The sequence below is a fragment of the Lepidochelys kempii genome, chromosome 24 (genome assembly GCF_965140285.1).
Source record: "Lepidochelys kempii isolate rLepKem1 chromosome 24, rLepKem1.hap1, whole genome shotgun sequence".
Taxonomy (NCBI): domain Eukaryota; kingdom Metazoa; phylum Chordata; order Testudines; family Cheloniidae; genus Lepidochelys; species Lepidochelys kempii.
This window is the reverse complement of record NC_136403.1, coordinates 7,969,333-7,988,972: the sequence shown is the minus strand read 5'-3', so window position 1 is coordinate 7,988,972 and position 19,640 is coordinate 7,969,333. Positions and strand designations below refer to the sequence as shown.

General features: G+C 54.5%; 1 protein-coding gene across 1 annotated transcript; it reads right to left on the bottom strand.

The window, feature by feature from the left end:
* Window positions 1-1,802: 1,802 nt before the first annotated feature.
* S100A10 (S100 calcium binding protein A10) lies at window positions 1,803-18,981 on the bottom strand. The gene is made up of 3 exons (XM_073323453.2): window positions 18,834-18,981; window positions 7,472-7,624; window positions 1,803-2,268 (listed from the first exon to the last, which is right to left on the bottom strand). The coding sequence occupies exons 2-3, from the start codon at window positions 7,601-7,603 to the stop codon at window positions 2,107-2,109; spliced, it is 294 nt and encodes a 97-aa protein (XP_073179554.1). The 5' UTR covers window positions 7,604-7,624; window positions 18,834-18,981; the 3' UTR covers window positions 1,803-2,106.
* Between the last annotated feature and the right edge of the window lie 659 nt (window positions 18,982-19,640).

Below are 19,640 nucleotides of genomic sequence, written 5' to 3'. Positions count from 1 at the left end.
TTTTTGTGAATACAGACTAACACGGCTGTTACTCTGAAGACTAACATGGCTATCACTCTGAAACCTGACCCAAAGGAGTCTTCCAGCATAATACCAGCCCCCACCCCTAGACTCCATTCCCCTCCCTGAGCCAGGAACTGAACCCAGGAGTCCTGACTCCGAGCCTCCTTGATTTAACACCCCATTTCCCTTCCGGGAGTCCTGAAACCCTACTCTGACCACTAGACTCTATTCCCCTCCCTGATCCAGAAATTGAACCCGGGAATCCTGGCTCCCAGCTCCCCGTGGACCCAATCCCCACTCTGGTGCCAGGTTCCACTTCAGCTGCTGATCTGTGATGAGTCAGCCCCATAACTGATTCCTCCAAAAAGGCCCTACAGATGTGTTTTCCTGGGTGACCCAAGCCAGCGATCTGGCAGGCAAATGTGAAGAATGCTTCCAGCAATATTCTGGCTGGCTTGGAATCTGCTCCCCAAGCAGCACTGACATATGGAGGGATGCCCAGAAATTCCATGTCAGTAGGGGAAGCAAAGGAGGCGTCACTTAGGGCCTGGGATAAGGGCTATGTGAAAGTTAGGGGCTGATATACACCCAGCTGCCTTTCCTGCTGCATGGTAATTTGCACTGAGTCTTGCTTATCTAGTTTGGACGCTCAGGGCTGCCAGCCCTCCAGGATTGCACTGGAGTCTCCAGGAATTAAAGATTAATCTTTCATTCGAGATTATGTCATGTGATGAAACTTCCAGGAATATGTCCGACCACAATTGGCCACCCTAGGGCTGTCCCAGAGTTGTCCTGCTGCATGGAAGCCATGTACTGCGTAGCAGTCACACGAACGAACCTGCTGGAAAATCCTGTCCTGGCCTCAGTGGGTAGGCTCTGTTAAAACTGATTGGCAGGCAAGGGCCAGAGCGTCTCTTGCCGTTAAAGATACAAGAGGGGCACCATGCTCCGGGTGCCGCACTCAGACAATGGCGCGTGGTGGGAAGCAGTTGCCTCTTTCCACAGTCATGCCCTTTGCACTGGGTTTCTGAGCCGGCACTTGGCCGTTTGCTTGGTCTGAAATCCCAGCGCTGTTTCCACATCTGTTCTGCTCAGGCTCATGGCAGAGATTTCTCTTTTGGATTGGGGCCGAGGGATGGGCGGCTCGAGAGCTGGCTCGCGGTTCATCTGGATCATGCCAAAACAAAAAGAGACAATGCATCAGCCTCATTGTCTCAAGCTGATTCAAACGCAGGCCCCGATGTGGGCCAGGGAGCGTGCAAGCTGGCTCTTTTGCACAGCCAGATTTCCAAATCTGAAGCTGTATTTGTATCAGCTTGAAACGATGGGGTTGGTGCACTTTGAACGCGTCTGAACTCGGCCAGTGCAAATCCCACTTCACTGGACTTGGCGTGGATGTCAGTGGGTGTTTCTGGGAGCACATACGTGTTTTGGAGTGTGCGAGGGAGGGGGCATGGTATGCACTTCCTGGAGACTGTATTAGGGCAGCAAGCACTGTATGCTGCATACACTTTTTTGCAGGCTCTTTAAAAAGCGCTCTTTTTATTTAAAGCCATGCAAATATATGCAAATTAGGCAAGCCCCTCCCCCCCGTGACCCTCAGTGTCTCAAAGCTCAGGTGCCCCTGTGCCAGCTTTGTGTGTGTCTCCAGAATGCTCTATGCAGCTGCTCTGGAAGTTTGCAAACTCCATCGTCTCCGATTTATCGTGCCAGAGCTGTGGTTCCTGCACCCTTCAGGACTCGCTCTAGAGTGACGCAGATCAGACAAGGCCGGTGCAGAGAAAAAAAACTATATGCTGTTGGGATTTAAAAAAAAAACAAAGGGAGGGATTCTTTATTGTAAGGCAAGGCATGGATACAATATAGAAATCATAAGCTGCTCTGGGGCGGGGATAGCAGGCTCTCTCTTGCCTGTTATATGGCAACTCGTGAGTCTGTTTGCACATTCAGAGGGTCACATTGCGTCCTTGATCCACATGCCCAACTTTCCATTGGTGTCAGTGGCCAGCTGGGAGCTCAGATCCAGGCCTCAATATGGCCCTCTTTATATGGCTCGGGGTTTAGGAGTTAGGCGGGGGGAGGGGGGTGTCTCCTGTCACCTCTTCATTTTCTCCCCTTCTGCTTCATGTGTACCACAAAGTAGTCGTTGCACGCGATGGTCAGCCCAGCCACTAGCGAGAAGAAGCTCTGGAAGCCGACTCTGCCGTCCCGGCACTGGTCTAGGTCCTTCATGATTTTATCCACAGCCATGGGGTCTTTCTGGTTCTGGGAAGGGAAAATACATGAAAGAAAAAGCAGAGGGGGGCTGTGAGTAAATGGAGCTGAATTTTCTCCTGGCTGAATCTGCTTCGTAGCAAGAGCGTGGGAGCCTGTTTGTGTGTCCATCCATGCTGGTGGCTCCATAGATCTTCATCTATCTGTTCATCCCCCCGTCCCACTGGCTCCATATCCATCCCTCCCTCTGTCCATCCCAGTGGCTCCCTATCCCATCATCTATCTGTTCATCCCTCTGTCCCACTGGCTCCATATCCATCCATCCATCCTTCTGTCCATCCCAGGGGCTCCATATCCATCCATCCATCCATCCCTCTGACTCCATATCCCTTCATCTATCTGTTCATCCCTCCATCCCACTGGCTCCATATCCATCCATCCCTCTGTCCATCCCAGTGGCTCCACATCCCATCATCTATCTGTTCATCCTTCCATCCATCTCAGTGTTTCCATAGCTTATCTGTGTGGGGCTTTGTATAGTGCCCATCATTGTGGCATCTGGGCATCTCTTTAAAAAGACACATGCTGCCCAGTCTTTCCACTTTCTCCCTGCTCTGACATTCCCCATACATCCTAGTTTCCCTGTGCCGGTCTTTCAGGCTCCAATCTGAGTGGATGGGAGGGGCTGCCTTCATGAATCAGCTTGGAATTGGGGCCCTAAAACCCTGCAAGTTCCTTGGGTCGTGGGCAGTCTCCTTATTGGTGCATTGAACACCCCCAAGCCCCGGTAATAACTAACAACAATCTTAATTTAGCTTCAAACTCTTTCTCCCTCCACTCCCTGCAGTGTTCATAACTCAGACAGGCCGGTGCATTCCCCCGAAACTGACTGGCCTATATCCCATGCTGAACCACGGTGACTAGCAGTAAAACTCCCCCCGCCCTGTACAGAAGCTCAAGGGGTGCACATGTGGATTTCAGACCCTGTGCTGGCGTGAGTCTCTTCCTTGCGTAGCACACATCAGGCAACGCTCCCGTCCTGAGCGAGATACAAACGCTGAGCAGCGAATGTAAACTAGCTTTCAAAAATGCTTCTCCTTTCACCCCCCGCGGCCGGAGCTAAGGACGCCAATGGGCCCAGCCCTCTGAGCGCTGCGGGCTGCGTGCACGACGTACTGATGAAGCTGTGGTTCCTGCGGGCTCCTTGCCCTGGGGAGGCTTGGAACCCACAGCTGCCGGTTTCCGTTAGGCATGTGATCAAGCACCTAGTAGATCATTTAGTCTCTTCCCCACCCACGACCGGACCCAGTGGTACATTTCTTAGTGCTTTTAAATGTCTGAAGTCATGTAGCTTTCACTACATCCCGTGGGAACATGAGGACTGTCAGAAGAGAGCAGATCAGGGCCCACCGAGCCCGGTATTCTGTCTCCAGCACCAGCTGCTTCACAGGCAGATGCAAGAGAGCCTGAACTGATGATGGGATAACCTGCTACCAGGGAAAATCTCCTCCAAACCCCATCACTTAGAGGTTAGCTCATGGCCTGAACCACAAGAGTTTAGATGGATCACCTCCTAGGCAGCTCTCACCGGGCCAGACTCTCTGTTGACGTCAATCAGTGTTGCTCTGTTAAAGTCAATGAATCTAGGCAGATTTACACCAATTGAGGATCTGGTTCAGTGTCTGGAAACTTGTCCTGCCTTCACCTAAGTTTCCTTTTTCTTAATGTCCTCTCATTATTCTCAGCTCTACCATCCAAAATCATCCTGTCGTGCCCAGCACAACGGGGTCCTGGTCCGTGAAGGGGCACAAGTGCTAATAGCTTCTCAGTGTGCTCTTGAGGGTTCAGATCTCAGGTAGGGACAGCGGCAATGCTCAGTGTTTGAGTATTTAAAATGAGTCTTGAAGAAAGTTTCCAGGGAAATCAATAGCACCATTTTACACTTCTGGGCTGCTGAAGGATCTCAGAGCGCATCACAACCTTTCACCAAGGCTCACTGCACATCTCTGGGAGGCAGGTGAACTTTATGAGTGGGAAACTGAATGACAGGGCAGTTAAGTGACTTGGGCAGGGTCATACAGTGAGTCAGTAGCAGATCTGGAACTAGAACCCCTGCTCGAACCACTGTCCAAACATTCCTTTCCTAGAGAAGGAAACAGATGCCAGGAGTCCTGAGCCCTAGTCCCCACTCCTCAGATTTCCAGTGTCTTGATAGGTAAGTTCCTGTATATTTTGTCTTTCGATTGGGGGGTGGGGGTGGTAAATCCACAGTGGCATTGCTCCAATGTAGTGTGAATGCTAACTGTGATGTAGGCGCGCAGCACTTAGAATGAATGGCAGGTACTGTTTCCTGCAGGATCTGTTGCAATGGGACGGTCTCCCAGGCAGAGGAAGGAGACATTTAAAGCTGGCACATGCATTGCAAGGAGTGCGCGCGCCCAGGGCTGGGGACATGGGCTTTTCGCTCTGGTTTCTAGGATCTCTTCTAATGAGACATTCTGGATGTGATCCTGGAGGACATCGATTTCTGTGCTCTGGCAGTGAAATTTCACCCTGTACTGAGGCCTGGGCCCCCTGAGTCCAAGCACAAGGGGTCTGGAGGATGCAGGTGGGAGGAACCTTTTGCCCCATGGCTTGCAATAAACAAATAGACAAATAAACTCTGTGCATCCAGGCCACCCGCCAAGCTTATCCAGTGGGTTCACACAAAGCAATGGCTGGTGAGCTCTGCGCCCGGCCCACCATCTGCAAGCAACCACAGTGTTTGCTTTACAGACTGAGGAAACAGAACCCCAAGCCGTGAGCCCAGCTGTGCGTGATAAGCAGCAGCGTGTGTGTTCCAGATGCTCCAGGCTGTTGCCACTCCAGCCGAGGACCTCTTAGCTCTGCTCTCTACCCCATACACCTGGACTGACAGGGTGTGATGCGCCTCAGCAAGGAGCCAAGCACTGAATTAGGTGAGAGGACCAAGCACAGGTTCAGATCTCCCAAATATTGGTGTCAACGTGGACCTCGAGGGCGTCATTCGAGAATTACACCGGGGTACCTGAGATCAGAATACATCCCCTACAGCAACCTCAGTCCTGTCCCTGCATTCATTCTGGATCTACGCCGGTGCCGCTGGGATCAGAAGCTGGCCCCATGTCTCTGATTGCTCTCGTGGCGGTAAAAGCAAGGCTGGGGCTTTGAAGGGAGTTAGGCACACAGCTGTCCTTGACAGCCCATGGGATTTAGGTGCCTCTGAAAACCCAGACTAGATCAGTTACAGGGGATGGGCCACATCCAGCCTTGGGGGTTCGCAGGAGCAATGCCACTGGATGGCACCTGCTTATGCCAGCTGCAGGTGAGGCCCTGCCATGGAGGTGACTGTATCCCTGGGGCAGGGGGTAACGGGAGGACTACAGAGCACTGGTTAATTGCCGATGATCTCAATATGCATCCACATAGTGGGATGGATACCCGGGGGCTGGAGCATTAAATACCAATCTCTGATTATATCAGCCTGTGCCACCCACACCAGCTTGCACAATAACCTGGCCTCTGTGAACGCTAGACGCACAGGCAGGGAAGACAGTTATCTACAAGAACCTTGGGATGCCTAGCCCCGGGAGGGAGTATTGCCTAATGGTGAGAGCGGGGGTTTGGGAGCCTGGGCTCCTGGGTCGTATTTCCAATTCTGCCACTGACTAACTGTCTGATCCTGGGCAAGTCACTTAACTGCTCCATGTTATTCATGCTGTATTACACCTCCTGAGAGGCGACTCCAGTCACTGCTCAGACATTGTGTCATTCCTCAGTTACAGGATCGCAGCTGGGTGCTCGGGAGATTTACTGGGGGGCAGGAGGGGGGAGCGTTGCCCACCTGCCATTCTCACAGGTCTGTCCTGCAGCCGTCTTCTTGCTTTGGACAGCCAAGGAGCAGGGAGAACGCAGTGCACCAGGCTGCAGGGTTATTAATAGCCCAGCACATAGCAGGCTGTTACCAAAATGCTATTGTCTTGGACGATGCATCATTTATCAGGAAGGGAACACACTGCCCAGAGTCTCTCCCCATTGTCTGTGTCACCCGCGAGCTGATAAATGGCAGGGAATCGAGTGCAGCAGTGACCCCACCCCTGCAGAGCCTCCTCTGCTGGAGGCGGTTGTGAGTCCTGGCTTCCGCGGTGCATGAATGCCACAGGGGCTGGGAGGGGGCGAAGGGGCCACTTGCCTCTCCGTGCCGCAGCTGGGAGTTTTCAAACCCAATGCCGGGGCCAATCCAAAGCCATGGGAACGTGGCCACTGGCTTCAATATGATCAGGCCTTTTCGAGAGACAAGAGTGAGAGCATCTTGGGGCTAGAAGCCGGAGGGCCAAATTCTCCAGTGCAACCCATAGGGACTCGAGGTGGAGTTGCCCTGGGGTAACAGGGCAGATCTCAGCCCAGAGACAGCTCCTCCTCATTCATCCTGGCCCCTCCCCTCCCTCCGCTTCAAAGGCAGCAGTGAAGCAGGAAGGAGCCCACCACACCTCCCCCCTAAAGCCTATCCCATACTGGGGAAATGCAGCCACCTCTGGGGAGAAGCCTGGCAGCCAGCTTACGCCAACAGCCATGCACCCAGGCTGAGGTTTTCAAAGCCAGTCAGCTGCCTTTGCCACGTGGCTTCCTTTGACGTGAACAAACGGTAAGCTGAAGGGCTAAATTCCATAGCTGGCTTTGATTGAGCGAGTCAAAGAAGAATTTTTCGGAGGGGAAATCGTCCGAGCATTATTTTACATGGCTACTGCGGCAGCACCAAGAGGCCAGCTGGGTCGTGCCCTCATTTTGAGGGCAGAATAGTTTCTTCATTTGAAGTGAGAGTTTAGCTGGAAAAATTATAATCACTCAACCTGGAATTTGACCGGGACTCTGTCTGTCTGGATCCTATGCTCTTTCTTTTTTGACCCTTGTCTGTCCTGTCCCATCTAGTCCATTTGCCCGTCCTCCCTGCTCTGTCTGACTTCTCTGATATGGTACCTGAACACCTTACCCTGACTTGTAAAAACCAGCTAAAGTATAAACCGGTTGGGACCTTAATTTTGCCTCTGAAGGTGCTTCCAGCTGCACAGCGCCCCCTAGCACCACCCTGGAGCATCACTGCTCAGTCCTGGCCTGGAGGGATGAGCGTCGCCCCCCCGCCCCCAAATCACCAGCCACTGGGACGAGCCAAGTCCCTCAATGGACCGTGACAGAAGGGATTAATCAGCAAATGAGCTTATCGGCATTTCTGACTCACATCCAAAAACCCAGGGAACTCCTTGTCCATCAGCACCCGGAGATCTTCTTTCGTCAGGTAGTTCTTGTCACCGGCGAATTTGTGGAAGGTGAACATCAGCGTCTCCATGGCATGTTCCATCTGAGATGGCATCTTTGCGCGGGTCTTTTGAGCCTGCCCAAGCGGAGAGAAATAGCACAGACAACAGTTAGCTTTGTTTTGTCTCAATAGCTGAACTCAGTTTTATCCCAAGGAGCAGGACCCCCCCATGCTAATTACTATGAGGGACGTGGGCTGTGCCGTTCGGATTCGTAGCTTTCGAGGTCAGAAGGGTCCCCATTAGATCATCTGTTCTCACCTCCTGAATATTGCAGGCCACAGAGCTTTACCCTTCTACCCCTGTATTGAGCCCAATAACGTTTGACTAACGCATCTTCCAGAACGGCCTCCAGGCTGGATCTGAAGACATCACGACATGGAGAATCCACTGTTCCCCTCAGTAGTTTGCACCCTTATGATTAAAAACCGGTGCCTCGTTTCTAACACATCTGCCAAAGCTGCTAGCTAGTTAGGTTCTTACTCCCGCAGGCAGCCATCCCTGTGGGTTCTGAGCGCTCAGACCCGAATGGAAACTTTCCGTGGGTTCAAAAACCTGTTGCCAACGTTGTCGTATTTCTACATCTGCCTAGTTTTTAGAGGGGGTGGAGAACTGCTGGGATACAGAGAGGCAGACGCTGGAGAGGCCAGGAGAGTTGGGATAAAGGTCGGATCAACGTCCAAACCTCTGGACTTCCTTCCCATTTTAGCTCTGCTCGGCACGATGCTCACAGTCGCTGGCTTGTGCAGCTGGAGCGAAGGATTTCATTGCACAATAAATTCCTTCCCGCCTCAGCAGTTAACCCCTGATCAAACTGATACAATACACAGTCTCACCCCAAAGGCAGGACATTCTAGAACACCAAAAGGAGAACAAAATGTACCAGGGGAACTATACTCTCCTAACTCACAATACAGTTTATGGGACAAAAACCTGCTTTGGATGGGGGCAGCGTGGAGAGTTTGGTTTAAATTAGAAAATGGGGGAGTGACTGGACAATCGCTGTGATTTTTCTTTCGTGTTCCAGCACTAGGGAAACGACTACGTCTCCCAGCTATTTCTGTCCAGGTCGCCTGATGCCTTGAAACTTTAGAGATGGTTTAGGTATTTTCAAGGGAAACCCTGGGTTAAAGCACTGGTGAGAAATGGTTAGAACAGAGGTGAGCAAACTACGGCCCGTGGGCCATATTCAGCCCGCGGGACCCTCCTGCCCGGCCCCTGAGCTCCTGGCCCGGGAGGCTCGCCCCCGGCCCCTCCCCTGTTGTACCCCTCCCCACAGCCTCAGCTCTCTGTGCCTCTGGCACAATCCTCTGGGCGGGGGGCTGTGAGGTCCTGGGGCAGCGCAGCTCGGTGATCTGTGCAGCGCAGTGTGTGGCTGGCTCCAGGCAGCGCGGTAAGGGGGCAGGGAGCAGGGGGTTTGGATAGAGGGCAGGGAAGTTCAAGGGGATGGTCAGGGGGCGGGGGTGTGGATAAGGGTCAGGGCGGTCAGAGGGCGGGGAATGGGGGGGTTGAATGGGGGCAGGGGTCTCGGGGGGGGCAGTCGGGGCGGGGGTCCCGGGGGCGGTCAGGGGTTGGATGGGGCAGGGGTCCTGGGGTGGGGGGGGCATCAGGGGGCAAATGTAGGGGGCGGGGGCCAGGCCACGCCTGGCTGTTTGGGGAGGCACAGCCTCCCCTAACCGGCCCTCCATACAATTTCCGAAACCCGATGCAGCCCTCAGGCCAAAAAGTTTGCCTGCCCCTGGGTTAAAAACTGACTCATAACGTACTGCGGAGAGATTCGTAGATTTCAGAGCCAGAAAGGTCCATTATGATCATCTAATCTGACCTAGCACAGGACCAGGACATGGAATTTTATCCCCTTATTCCTGAGTCAAGGTCAAGAACTTGTGCTTTGAGCCACAGTTAATTGTTCAAAATATAAATCCCCATGAAACTCACCTGAGACAAGCTTAATATAAAAGCAAAAGACACGGCTAACAGCTGATTTTCCTATCTTATGCCTTTCGTAGCAAGATCCTTAGGAGCTCAACAATCTCTGCAAACTACTTAATAAAATTATGAGCCAAAAGCTGCCAGCGCACGTATCCTAGGGCAGATTTCCAGCCTGTATATTCCAGGAACACTTCTCCCACCACTAAAATGCAATCACCTCTGGGGTGGAACATGGCAGCTGTTTATCAACTCATGGTAACGCTATGCAGCAAGACATTAGAGAATGTCCCACAGCGATCAATCCCCCTGAGAGGGGATGGAGTGGGTGATGTAAGAGGGCTTCTCGCCCCCTCCCCCTCTCTAGCATCTATGAATATGTGATTCACAGCAGCTTGGGACAGGAAGTAAAGACGATTCCTATTTCCTGGGGTAATTTGGGGGTGAGCAGGATGCAACTAGTGGAGTGGGTGTATAGCTGAGATGCATGTCCAGGCTAAGGAGAAACCTGACAGGTCTTAAAATACCCAGGAGCCATGCCTAGCAGCATGTGTGTCCCCAAACTGGTTACCCTGTACACTACACAGCCATACGGAGCAGCGGATGTCTGGAGAGCAAGCTTAACAGAAAGACTTGACCAGAGTCAGTAGGGAAAGCAAGGCTGGTTGGTAAACGCTGTGGATTTTTTTTATGAATTGTCAAAGCAAAGTCTTTCAAGGGAAGATTCCTTTCTCTGCCCCCCACCAGGAACGGGAGACTTTGATCCATTGCCAAATCCAACTGCCTCGTACACTGCTGGGTAGCGAAGAGAAGTGAGAACAGGGGCGTGGAGCAAATGCTGCAATCCCATGAGTAGGGCCTCCAGGGGTGGGGGAAGAGTAATCGCTTCCAAAGCTCTTTAAAAAAGTCCTCCTCGAGCCATCTTTGCTGTGGGTGAAAGCAGCTTTTCTGCCGGGATCCCTTGTTGGTGTTTTACAAGAATATAGCCCTGTCTCGATGGTGTACATGGTAACATGCCTTGGGATGCTCCTTCCTTTAAAAAGTAGAGATAGATGAAAGACGACAGACAGAGGGAACCAGCTGGCTTGAGGAAGTGTGAATGGGACATGGAACCTCTCTTTCCCTGGTCATCTGGTGCAAATACATCAGTAACAACATCTCACTGATGCTGGGTGTGTCTCACGTGCAACGTGTTTGCTGGGTCTCAGTCCCTTTCTTAGTGGCCAAACATTCCCGGCACGGAGAGCATCCTTATAATGTGTCTTCCTGTCCCAGCAGAGAACTCCCTCTCCAACCTCCAGAGGGGGTCCCCTGAGTATGTGGGCGGGGCGTGTTGGTGGGAGAGCGACGGGGACGCTTGATGGGCTGGGATAACGGATGAGCCAACCCGCAGCGCCTCGGGATGGACAGCGCCATGGAGAATTCGCCAGCATGAAGGCTCCGCTGGCAGGGTAAGGGTTAAAAAGTTTGCTCAAGGGAATCCGTTCCAGAGTGGGCAGCAGATTGCTGCAAGCTGAGCAGCAGCTTCCTCCTCTGGGGAGCCAAGGGACTTTGGCCAAGAACGCCTCCCAGAGAGCAAAATCACCCCCCAACGTCAACCACATGCTCGGCAGGCCTCAGAGAGCTGATCACAAGGCGTGTGCGCTCCCCACCCCACCCAGAGGAATGCAAAGGGAGGGGAAGGACTGCCTTCTGGGCTACATGCCCCCAGGGGTGTTAACAGCTGCTGCCCTCCATCGGGGACCCTAGGGAAAGGAGCCCCGCAGACACTCAGCGCATCCGTGTGCCAACAAACATGAGGTACAAGCGATTCCACTAGTGCACAGCGAGTCCCCCACACGCACATCCCCTCCCTGCGCCACGCGCTGCTCTGAGCCCCTTGGAAGGGATCAGGAGCGAACCGCGTCATCCCTGAGCATTGAGACGCGCCAAGGGGTCTGTGGGGGCGGGGTACGGACCTGGCACCCAGCCTGCTCCCATCCGGCGAGCAGGGATTTCTCTGGAAGACTCTGAAGTCTGAGGGATGTTAGTTCCAAGTGCTCAGCGTTGGGGGAAACGTTTCCGGCCTCCCCCAGGGTACAGTGGGATAAATGAAGGGAGCCGGCAGCCAGTGCACGGGGCATGCCGCCTGCTCTGCCCAGGCCTCGTTCCTTTGCCAGGCAGTTGTTGGCCCAGCTGGGCATTTGTGATGGCTTTGGAGCTGCACCAAAGAGGCCCTCAGCCTGTTCTCGGCTTTTAAGGACAGCCACCAAAAAAATCTCACCACGCTCACAGCTGCCATTTTTCCTCCTCCCCGAGGACCGTTATTTTGGCCCCCTTCGGAAGACATGGTCCCCGTGGTCCCCGTCCTCTGCTGTTCCATTGCAAAGGCGGATGCACGAGTTGCACGAGTTCTAGGGCACGGATGCAGGAGTTAACAGCCCGCTTCATGGCGGACACTTGCTCCTTCCTAGGGGCGACTTCTGCCTGGCGCCCGCCTGCGACACTGGTCATGCTATTGCCCACGGCATTCGGCAGTTCTCCCCTGTCCTCTCGCCCCTTGGGGTGAATTAGCAGAGCCCTGCCATCACTCCAAGCTCAGGGCGCAAAACCTGGCCAACAGGCCGCGCCTAAGAGCTCAATATTATCTTTTGGGGGCCGTAATCTCGGCCCCTCCTGGGCCACTTCGCCTCGCGCAGACTCCTCGCGAGGAGATGGGAGCGAGCACCAGCCGCCTCTCCTCTATCTCTGCCGATCCGAGCTACTGCAGTCTTTCCGGGAAGTTGTTTTGCCATTCGGCCTTGGGAGAAAGAGGAAAACCCCGAAGGGCAGGCAGAGGGGATCGGGCAGGCTCCGAAATCAAAGCAATTGGGTCCTTGACCCCCTTCGTAGGTGAACGTCTGGCAGCGTCAGGCCAGAGATGAACTGAGGGGGTTGGAGTTCAGGCCGGGCGTCCCGTCTGGGGTCGAGCTTGATGGTTGCAGAATCCTACCAGCTGCTGTGATGAGATTCCAGCCGCCGAGTTCAGCTCCTCTGACCACATGGCCACCATCTGGCGTGGGGACCGACCTGCCATTCTCCGCTGTTCCTGTGTTATCCCTGTGTGACCCACTGTGGAGTGGGTGCGAGAGCATGTTACACGGCCAGCTAGAGAGGTTTAGGTTGGGCTGTCGCATCTCATGCTTCTAGCTGTGGAGATCCTGGTACCGTGGCCAGTCGAACGGGGCACTTGGAAGTGATACGACTCTGAAACTGGGAGAGAAGCGTGGCTTGAGGTCCTGATGCAGACCCGTCTCCAATGAGGGCCCCAACTCATCTATTCCCTCAGGCCATATTGTTCTCTCTGGTCCATTTCCCATGGATGTGGTGCTCATGCCATCCTTTAGAATAGAGGCTGGGGTGGGAAGTGAGAGGCCCGTAGCAAGGGAAAAACTCCCCAATTCCAGTTGTGTAACAGGTGGGTGACAATCAGCAAGACAGGAGGGATGCAGCCAAGCCAGTATTCCTTGGGAGCTGTGTTTGGCCCCTGCCTGTCCAACCCAGGGCAGGGCAAAGCCTACAATGAGAGCGTCTGAGCAAATACAATGAAACAGCATCTAAAGCTCCAGCCCCATCCCAGCGGTGGGAGTTTGCTGGGGCCCCACGCAGGCAGGGTTTGTTTGCTGACAGGGCGGGATGGAAAAATAAACCCAGGGCAGGATGGAAAAATAATCCTGATGTGTGATAAACAGGACTCTGTTGTTTCTGGCCAGGTTCTCCTCTCCCCCTGAAACTGCAGTCCACACTGGAGCACTGCAGGTCACCACACCCCACCCACCCCCCATCCCAGGGTGTCCTCCCTGCCCCTGCCAGGCCTGAGCTAGTATTTTCCAGCCCTGCTGAAAAGTAGCCAGCAGAGCCTCTGAGGAAATGACTCAGGTTGTTCCATCTCCATCCAGGAGCAGGATCAACCTGTCCTGGGCTGGTGGGTTTTCTGCTGCCTCAAACAGTCAGCACAGCCACCAAAGCTGGGGACAGATAGCAGAGGAACTGCGCAGGATGACACCCAACCAGCCTGGGGACGGGGAGGGGAACGCCAGGGACAAAGCTCTTCACGGAGACCCCTTCCCACCTGTCATAAATATAAAGGGAAAGGTAACCACCTTTATGTATGCAGTAACATCAAGCCCCTCCTGGCCAGAGGTACAGAATCACTTACATGTAAGGGGTTAATCAGTTCAATTAACCTAGTTGACTCCTGACCAGAAGGACCAATGGGGAAAGAAGATACTTTCAAAGCTGGGGGAAGATTTTGTTTGTGCTCTTTTTTTGTTCCCTCTCAGGACAAAGAGAGAGACCAAGCAGGTAACCCAGCTCCTACGGAAATGATACAGCTAAAATTCCAGAAATTGTAAGCAATAGCAAGGAAATGCATTAGATTATCTTTTGTTTTAGCTTGTGAATTTTCCCTATGCTAAGAGGGAGATTTATTCCTGTTTTGTAACTTTGAAGTTGAGCCTAGAGGGGAATCCTCTGCGTTTTAAATCTTTTTATTACCCTGTAAAATGACCTTCCATCCTGATTTTACAGAGGTACTTTGTTGACTTTTTTCTTTATAATCAAGTTCTTCTTTTAAGAACCTGATTGGTTTTTAGTGTCCTAAAAACCCAAGCATCTGTGCTCACCTTGTTAACCTATTGGTTGGTATATTATTCTCAAGCCTCCCCAGGAAAGGGGGTGAAGGGGCTTGGGGGATATGGCTCCAAGTGGCCCCTCCCTGAAAACCCAAGCATCTGTGCTCACCTTGTTAACCTATTGGTTGGTATATTATTCTCAAGCCTCCCCAGGAAAGGGGGTGAAGGGGCTTGGGGGATATGGCTCCAAGTGGCCCCTCCCTGAATGTTTGTTTAAATCACTTGGTGGTGGCAGCAATACCATCCAAGGACAAGGAAAGGAATTTGTGCCTTGGGGAAGTTTTTAACCTAAGCTGGTGAAATATAAGCTAGGGGGGGGTCTTTAATGCGGGTCCCCACATCTGTACCCCAGAGTTCAGAGTGGGGAGGGAACCCTGACACCACCCATTCTCGGTCAGACGCTAGCCTGGCACTTGAAAGCCCTGGGTTCAAGTCCCTGCCTCACCACAGGCTTCCTGTGTGGGTCACTTAGCTCCTCGTTGCCTCAGTTTCCCATCTGTAAAATGGGCGCTGTGAGGATAAATACACCAAAGATTGGGAGATGCTCAGATACTACAGCCATGGGGGTCAGGTAAGCACGATAGCAAAATGTCCCCTTCTAGTGAGTTGCACTAGGATGATCCGTTTGTATAGCAGTAGCATCTAGTAGCCCAGTTGTCGGCAAGGGCCCAGCCATGCTAGGTGTTGTACAAATACATAGCAAAGAGACAGCCCCTGGATAGTCTGTTGCAAATCACTGGAAGAAAAAGACGAATCTCCCAGTTAAATCCCATTTGGGAAGCACGGATCATAACAACACTGAGCTCTTCTATACGGCTTGCATCTGCAGATCTCAAAGCACTTTGCAGAGGAGGGTTAGTGTCATTAGCCCACATGACCGAGGCCCAGAGGGGGGAAGGCCCACATTTTCCAAAGCAGAGGCCCTACCTCAGGGACGCTCTAGTTGTTGTCCAGAAAGCATCTTTTTTTAAAAAAAAGAAAGCTCAGGTTCTCATGGTCCCAGATCCTGAAATCAACCAATCAATGGGAGTTAGGGGCCTAAATACCTTTGAGGCTCTGGGCCATGGCTCCAGAAACTGGGGCTTTGAGTAAAACACCAAATATTGTAAAACTGGCCATAAAATGTCAAGAGTGGACACAAGGATGTCTAGTAATAGCTGTGTGGCCTAGTAATTAGAGCAATGGACTGAGAGCCAGAACTCCTGGGTTCTCTTTCCTGGTGGGAGTGGTTAGAGAAGTGCAGAGACAGGGCTTCTGGGTTCTATTCCTGGCTCTGGGATGGTTACTGGTTACAGCACATGGCTGGGGGGCAGGACTCCAGGTTCTATTTCTGACTCCGCCCGTGCGACCACGGAGTGAGGCTCCGTGCCTCGGTTTTCCCATCTGTGAAATGCTGCCTCTCCTGGGAGGTCTTCGGATGCAACATGATAAATAAGGACACAGCATTCGGACTGAATTATCCAAACACAGCAGGGCTGCCTTAGAGCGGAGCGGTTTTTGTATTCCCTTTCAGAGCAGCGTCTGTCTCAGCAGGATTGCAGCCTGCTCCTTGCCAGGCCTGGGGACTGTCCTGTAGCACTACTGAAGCCAGTGGGCCAGATCCCCAGCTGGTGTGAATCAGTATAGTGCCACTGAGGTCAATGCCAACTGGCACCAGCTGAGGATCTGGCCCTTGGCCCTCCTTAGTTCTGCATTTGCTTTGCCCTGAGATCTGCAGCTGGTGTCTGAAAACCTCCATGGGAAAAACAGGAAGCCCAGCCCAGCTTGGCAGTTGTGCCCACTGTGCTCGGGGCTGCTTGCCTGGAAAATTGGCCAGAGCCCCTCATCAGCTCCACATTCGAACTTCACTTGGAAAAAGCCCCGGGAACAGAGTGGCAGGCCCATCCCTCCAGATCCAGGAAAGAAGGGGGGCTGGAATGCAAGTCTCCTCAAAGGACCTCTGTTCCTGGATCGTCAGCTGGGGCTCATGCCAGCTCCGCTGCATTGTTCTGTCCGCTAGAGTCTGGCAGGGCGTGCACCATTCTCAGTCTGAGAACAACACCACCCCTAAGATCCTGCCTGAGGCAGCCTCCAGCCCAAGGGCAGGTTCTGAGGAGCAGATCAGAGAGATCCTATTGAAAGGAGCCTTCCCAGAGCAGGCACTGGACTGGAATCCAGACTGTGAGTGAAGCGGGAGGGAGCCTTCTTCCCAAAGGGTTATTCAGCCAAGTCACGGACCCAGCTCTCCGTCCCTCCCTGCCCGGGACATGCCCAGTGACAAAGTCTGGGTTCTTAGGAATGGGAGCCTACCCACACACACCGGCACAAAATGGGTGGAACTCAATTCCACTGGGATGAGTCAGGGGAGCATCTGGAGCATTCCCAAAGGGCATCTCCCTCTGCAGGGCAACCCCAGCCCAGCCCCAACAAGGAAACCGGCGCTGTGCAGAGAGAGAGCAGCAAGCAGGGAGGTGGCAAACAAATATTTGAAATAAGTCATACATTTTTAACAAGTGAGTACAATTAACCATTGGAACAATTGACCAGGAGTCAGGGTGGATTCTCCATCACCAGCCACTTTTATCTCAAGATTGGGTGGGTTTTTTTTTTAAAGAAAGATCTGTTCTAGTTCAAAAGGAGAAGTGGCCTTGGTATCTATGAATCAAACCAGGCTCCCAGCAAGAAAAGCAACTCCGGCTGGAAGCCTGGATCCTTGGAGTGTCTGAGCAGCGCTTGGAAAAGAACATGAATGCATCCGATGAAGTGAGCTGTAGCTCATGAAAGCTTAAGCTCAAATAAATTTGTTAGTCTCTAAGGTGCCACAAATCCTCCTTTTCTTTTTGCAGATACAGACTGACACGGCTGCTGCTCTGAAACCTGGAAAAGAACAGCGTGTCCTCAGAACCTGCCCCATGTGGTAAAAACTGGCTGGCTTTCGACGCTGTGATTACACGTCCCTGCACGTAACCACCTCTCTCTCTTCTCCATCGATCCGTCTTGCTCGCTCGCTCTATGGCAGCTGTACTATCTATAGCAAGCACCGCATTGGGGTACCTTGCGGGAGCACCGATCTGGCTCTCTTGCGCCTCTCCCTTGGCCCCACAGCAGCCATTGAAAGTGTTCAAGCTGTTTGCATCCCCTTGTAAAGCTCAGAAAGGGCCTGTCCCCTCGCTTCCCGGTTGCCCAGTGTCTGAGAGCAGGGGCCATGCCCAGGCTTCCCAGACCGTGGGACGCTCGCACCAGTTCTGCTCCGGACACGGCAGACCCCAGGCAGCGAGTTACCAGTGGAACCCCACATCCCGCTGCAGCAGGGAGTAATTTGGTCCTGACTGTCAGAGGTTCTGTGGCCTGCAGTGTGCCAGGAGGTCAGACCACACCAGATCATGATGGTCCCTTCTGATCTTAAAGTCGATGAGCTCGCGAAGGCCTTGCTCCGACTGGCGGCTGATGTGAATGGGACTGTGTAGCGTGAGTAGCTGTTCCTCACCTACACTCATGCACACACAGGGCACATTCCCCCTTTGGGGTGACTCCCCTGCGTGCAGCGGGGCTCCCCCAGGCGTGGGTTTGGCTCCATCCTGAGCACTAGCAAAGGGGGCGTGGTCCGAGTGCTCCGAAGAGCAAAGCAACCTTCGCACTTTGCCATTGGTTAGACACACCCAAGATCTGTGGGGCAGAGGGGAGCATGGAAAGAAGAGGGGGCTGGAGAGACCCCACCCCACGCAACACATGCAAAGGGGTGCAGAACAAACCGACAAGCCCGGCTCTTCGGCACAAGGACAGGGCCCCACTAGATGCTAAAAGTCTAATCCACCTGAGCCTCCCAAAGAAAGCTGGGGTCCAGCGGCAGCTCCCAGAATCCCATCCCAGTGCAGACTTCACTCCGTCCCACGGCAACATTCACACCCGAGCGGGACCCCAGGGAGGGGACACGTCCCAGAGCCCTTTCTGTGTTGGGGGGGGGAACATCGATGATGCCCCCACAAGTGGCACCAGCAGATAATAGTAACAAGCCTGCCCCCGATAATTCTGCCCCCATGACGGACCGACAGACCCTCTCGCCGCGGCTGCCCTCCCTGCCGAATGAGTGACGCCCCAGGCTGCTGCTCCTCGGGGTGTGTCCCTGCCCTGGGCGCTCTGGGCTCCTGGACAACAGCAGCAGCTACAGTGCTGGGAGTGACCACAGCATTGTGCCACCCCCACAGGGGCTGGATTGGGGCGCCCCGGCTGGGATTATGCTCCCCCCATCCCCAGGGGCAGCAGGGCTAGGGCTCCCCTCTCCTAAATCCATCTTCTGCAGCCTCCCCCAATTCCTGCAGCAGCAGGCTCTGGGGTACCCCAGCGCTCCGACTCCTGGCTGGGGGGTGGGGGGGGGGGAGAGCAGAGCTGCGGCACCTCCCCCGCCCCCGTCCAGCTGAGGCATCCAGGCTGGGGGGCAAGAAGAAAGCTCAGAGCCCCCCACGCTGGGGCATGTCCACAGATGGGGGCTTTACCCCTCCCCGGGGTTAGTGCCCTGCAGGAGGGGCTGGGGGGGCAGGAAGGCAGCCCAAAGCCCCCCAGGGGGTGTCCGGAGATGGGGGCTTTGTCCCCCCAGGTCAGTTCGCTGCAGGAGGGACTGGGGGGCAGGAAGGCAGCCCAGAGCCCCCGCAGGGGGTGTCCGCAGGTGGGGGCTTTGCCCCCCCCCCGGTCAGTTCTTTGCAGGAGGGGCTGGGGGATCCCGACTCACCTTGGCTGGGACGCGGGAGCGCAGCAGGCGTGCGGGGACCGAGGCTCAGGACTGTGGGTGGGACCGGAGCCGCCGGCCCTATAGACTCTGCCGGGGGAGGGAGGAGATCCGGGGCGGGGGAAACCTGAGGCCGGCCCGGGCGGAGCCACGCGCGGTTCCCTGCAGCCCCGAGCCCGGCTCGCTGGTGCCCCCTGCCTTTGGCACCGCGCTCCGGGCCGGCCTGCGCCCAGCCGCCGGGCGGCGAGAGCCCGTCTGCCCCCTGCCCCGCCCCGGCCGCCTGGGGCAGGGCGGGCGGAGCCGGGCCGGCCGGGGGTTGGAGGCACCAGGTGGGCGAGGGAACAGCTGGTCTGGCCCCGCGCCTGAGAGACACCGACCAGCCTTCCAGGCCAGCTGTGTGCGTCTGTCCCCGCAGCCCGCTCCTGTCTGTCCGTCCAGCCAGACCCAAACACCGCTCCTGTCTGTCCGTCCAGCCACCCCCAACACCGCTCCTGTCTGTCCGTCCAGCCAGACCCAAACACCGCTCCTGTCTGTCCGTCCAGCTACCCGGAGACACCGCTCCTGTCTGTCCGTCCAGCCACCCGAATACACCGCTCCTGTCTGTCCGTCCAGCTACCCGGATACACCGCTCCTGTCTGTCCGTCCAGCTACCCGGATACACCGCTCCTGTCTGTCCGTCCAGCCACCCCCAACACCGCTCCTGTCTGTCCGTCCAGCCACCCCCAACACCGCTCCTGTCTGTCCGTCCAGCCAGACCCAAACACCACTCCTGTCTGTCCGTCCAGCTACCCGGAGACACCGCTCCTGTCT

Coding starts and splice junctions, on each gene's coding strand:
- S100A10 (XM_073323453.2), bottom strand. CDS start 7,603: ATGCCATCTCAGATGGAACATGCCATGGAGACGCTGATGTTCACCTTC. Junction 2,269..7,471: donor AGTTCCCTGGGTTTTTGGAT/GTGAGTCAGAAA, acceptor TTCCCTTCCCAG/AACCAGAAAGACCCCATGGC.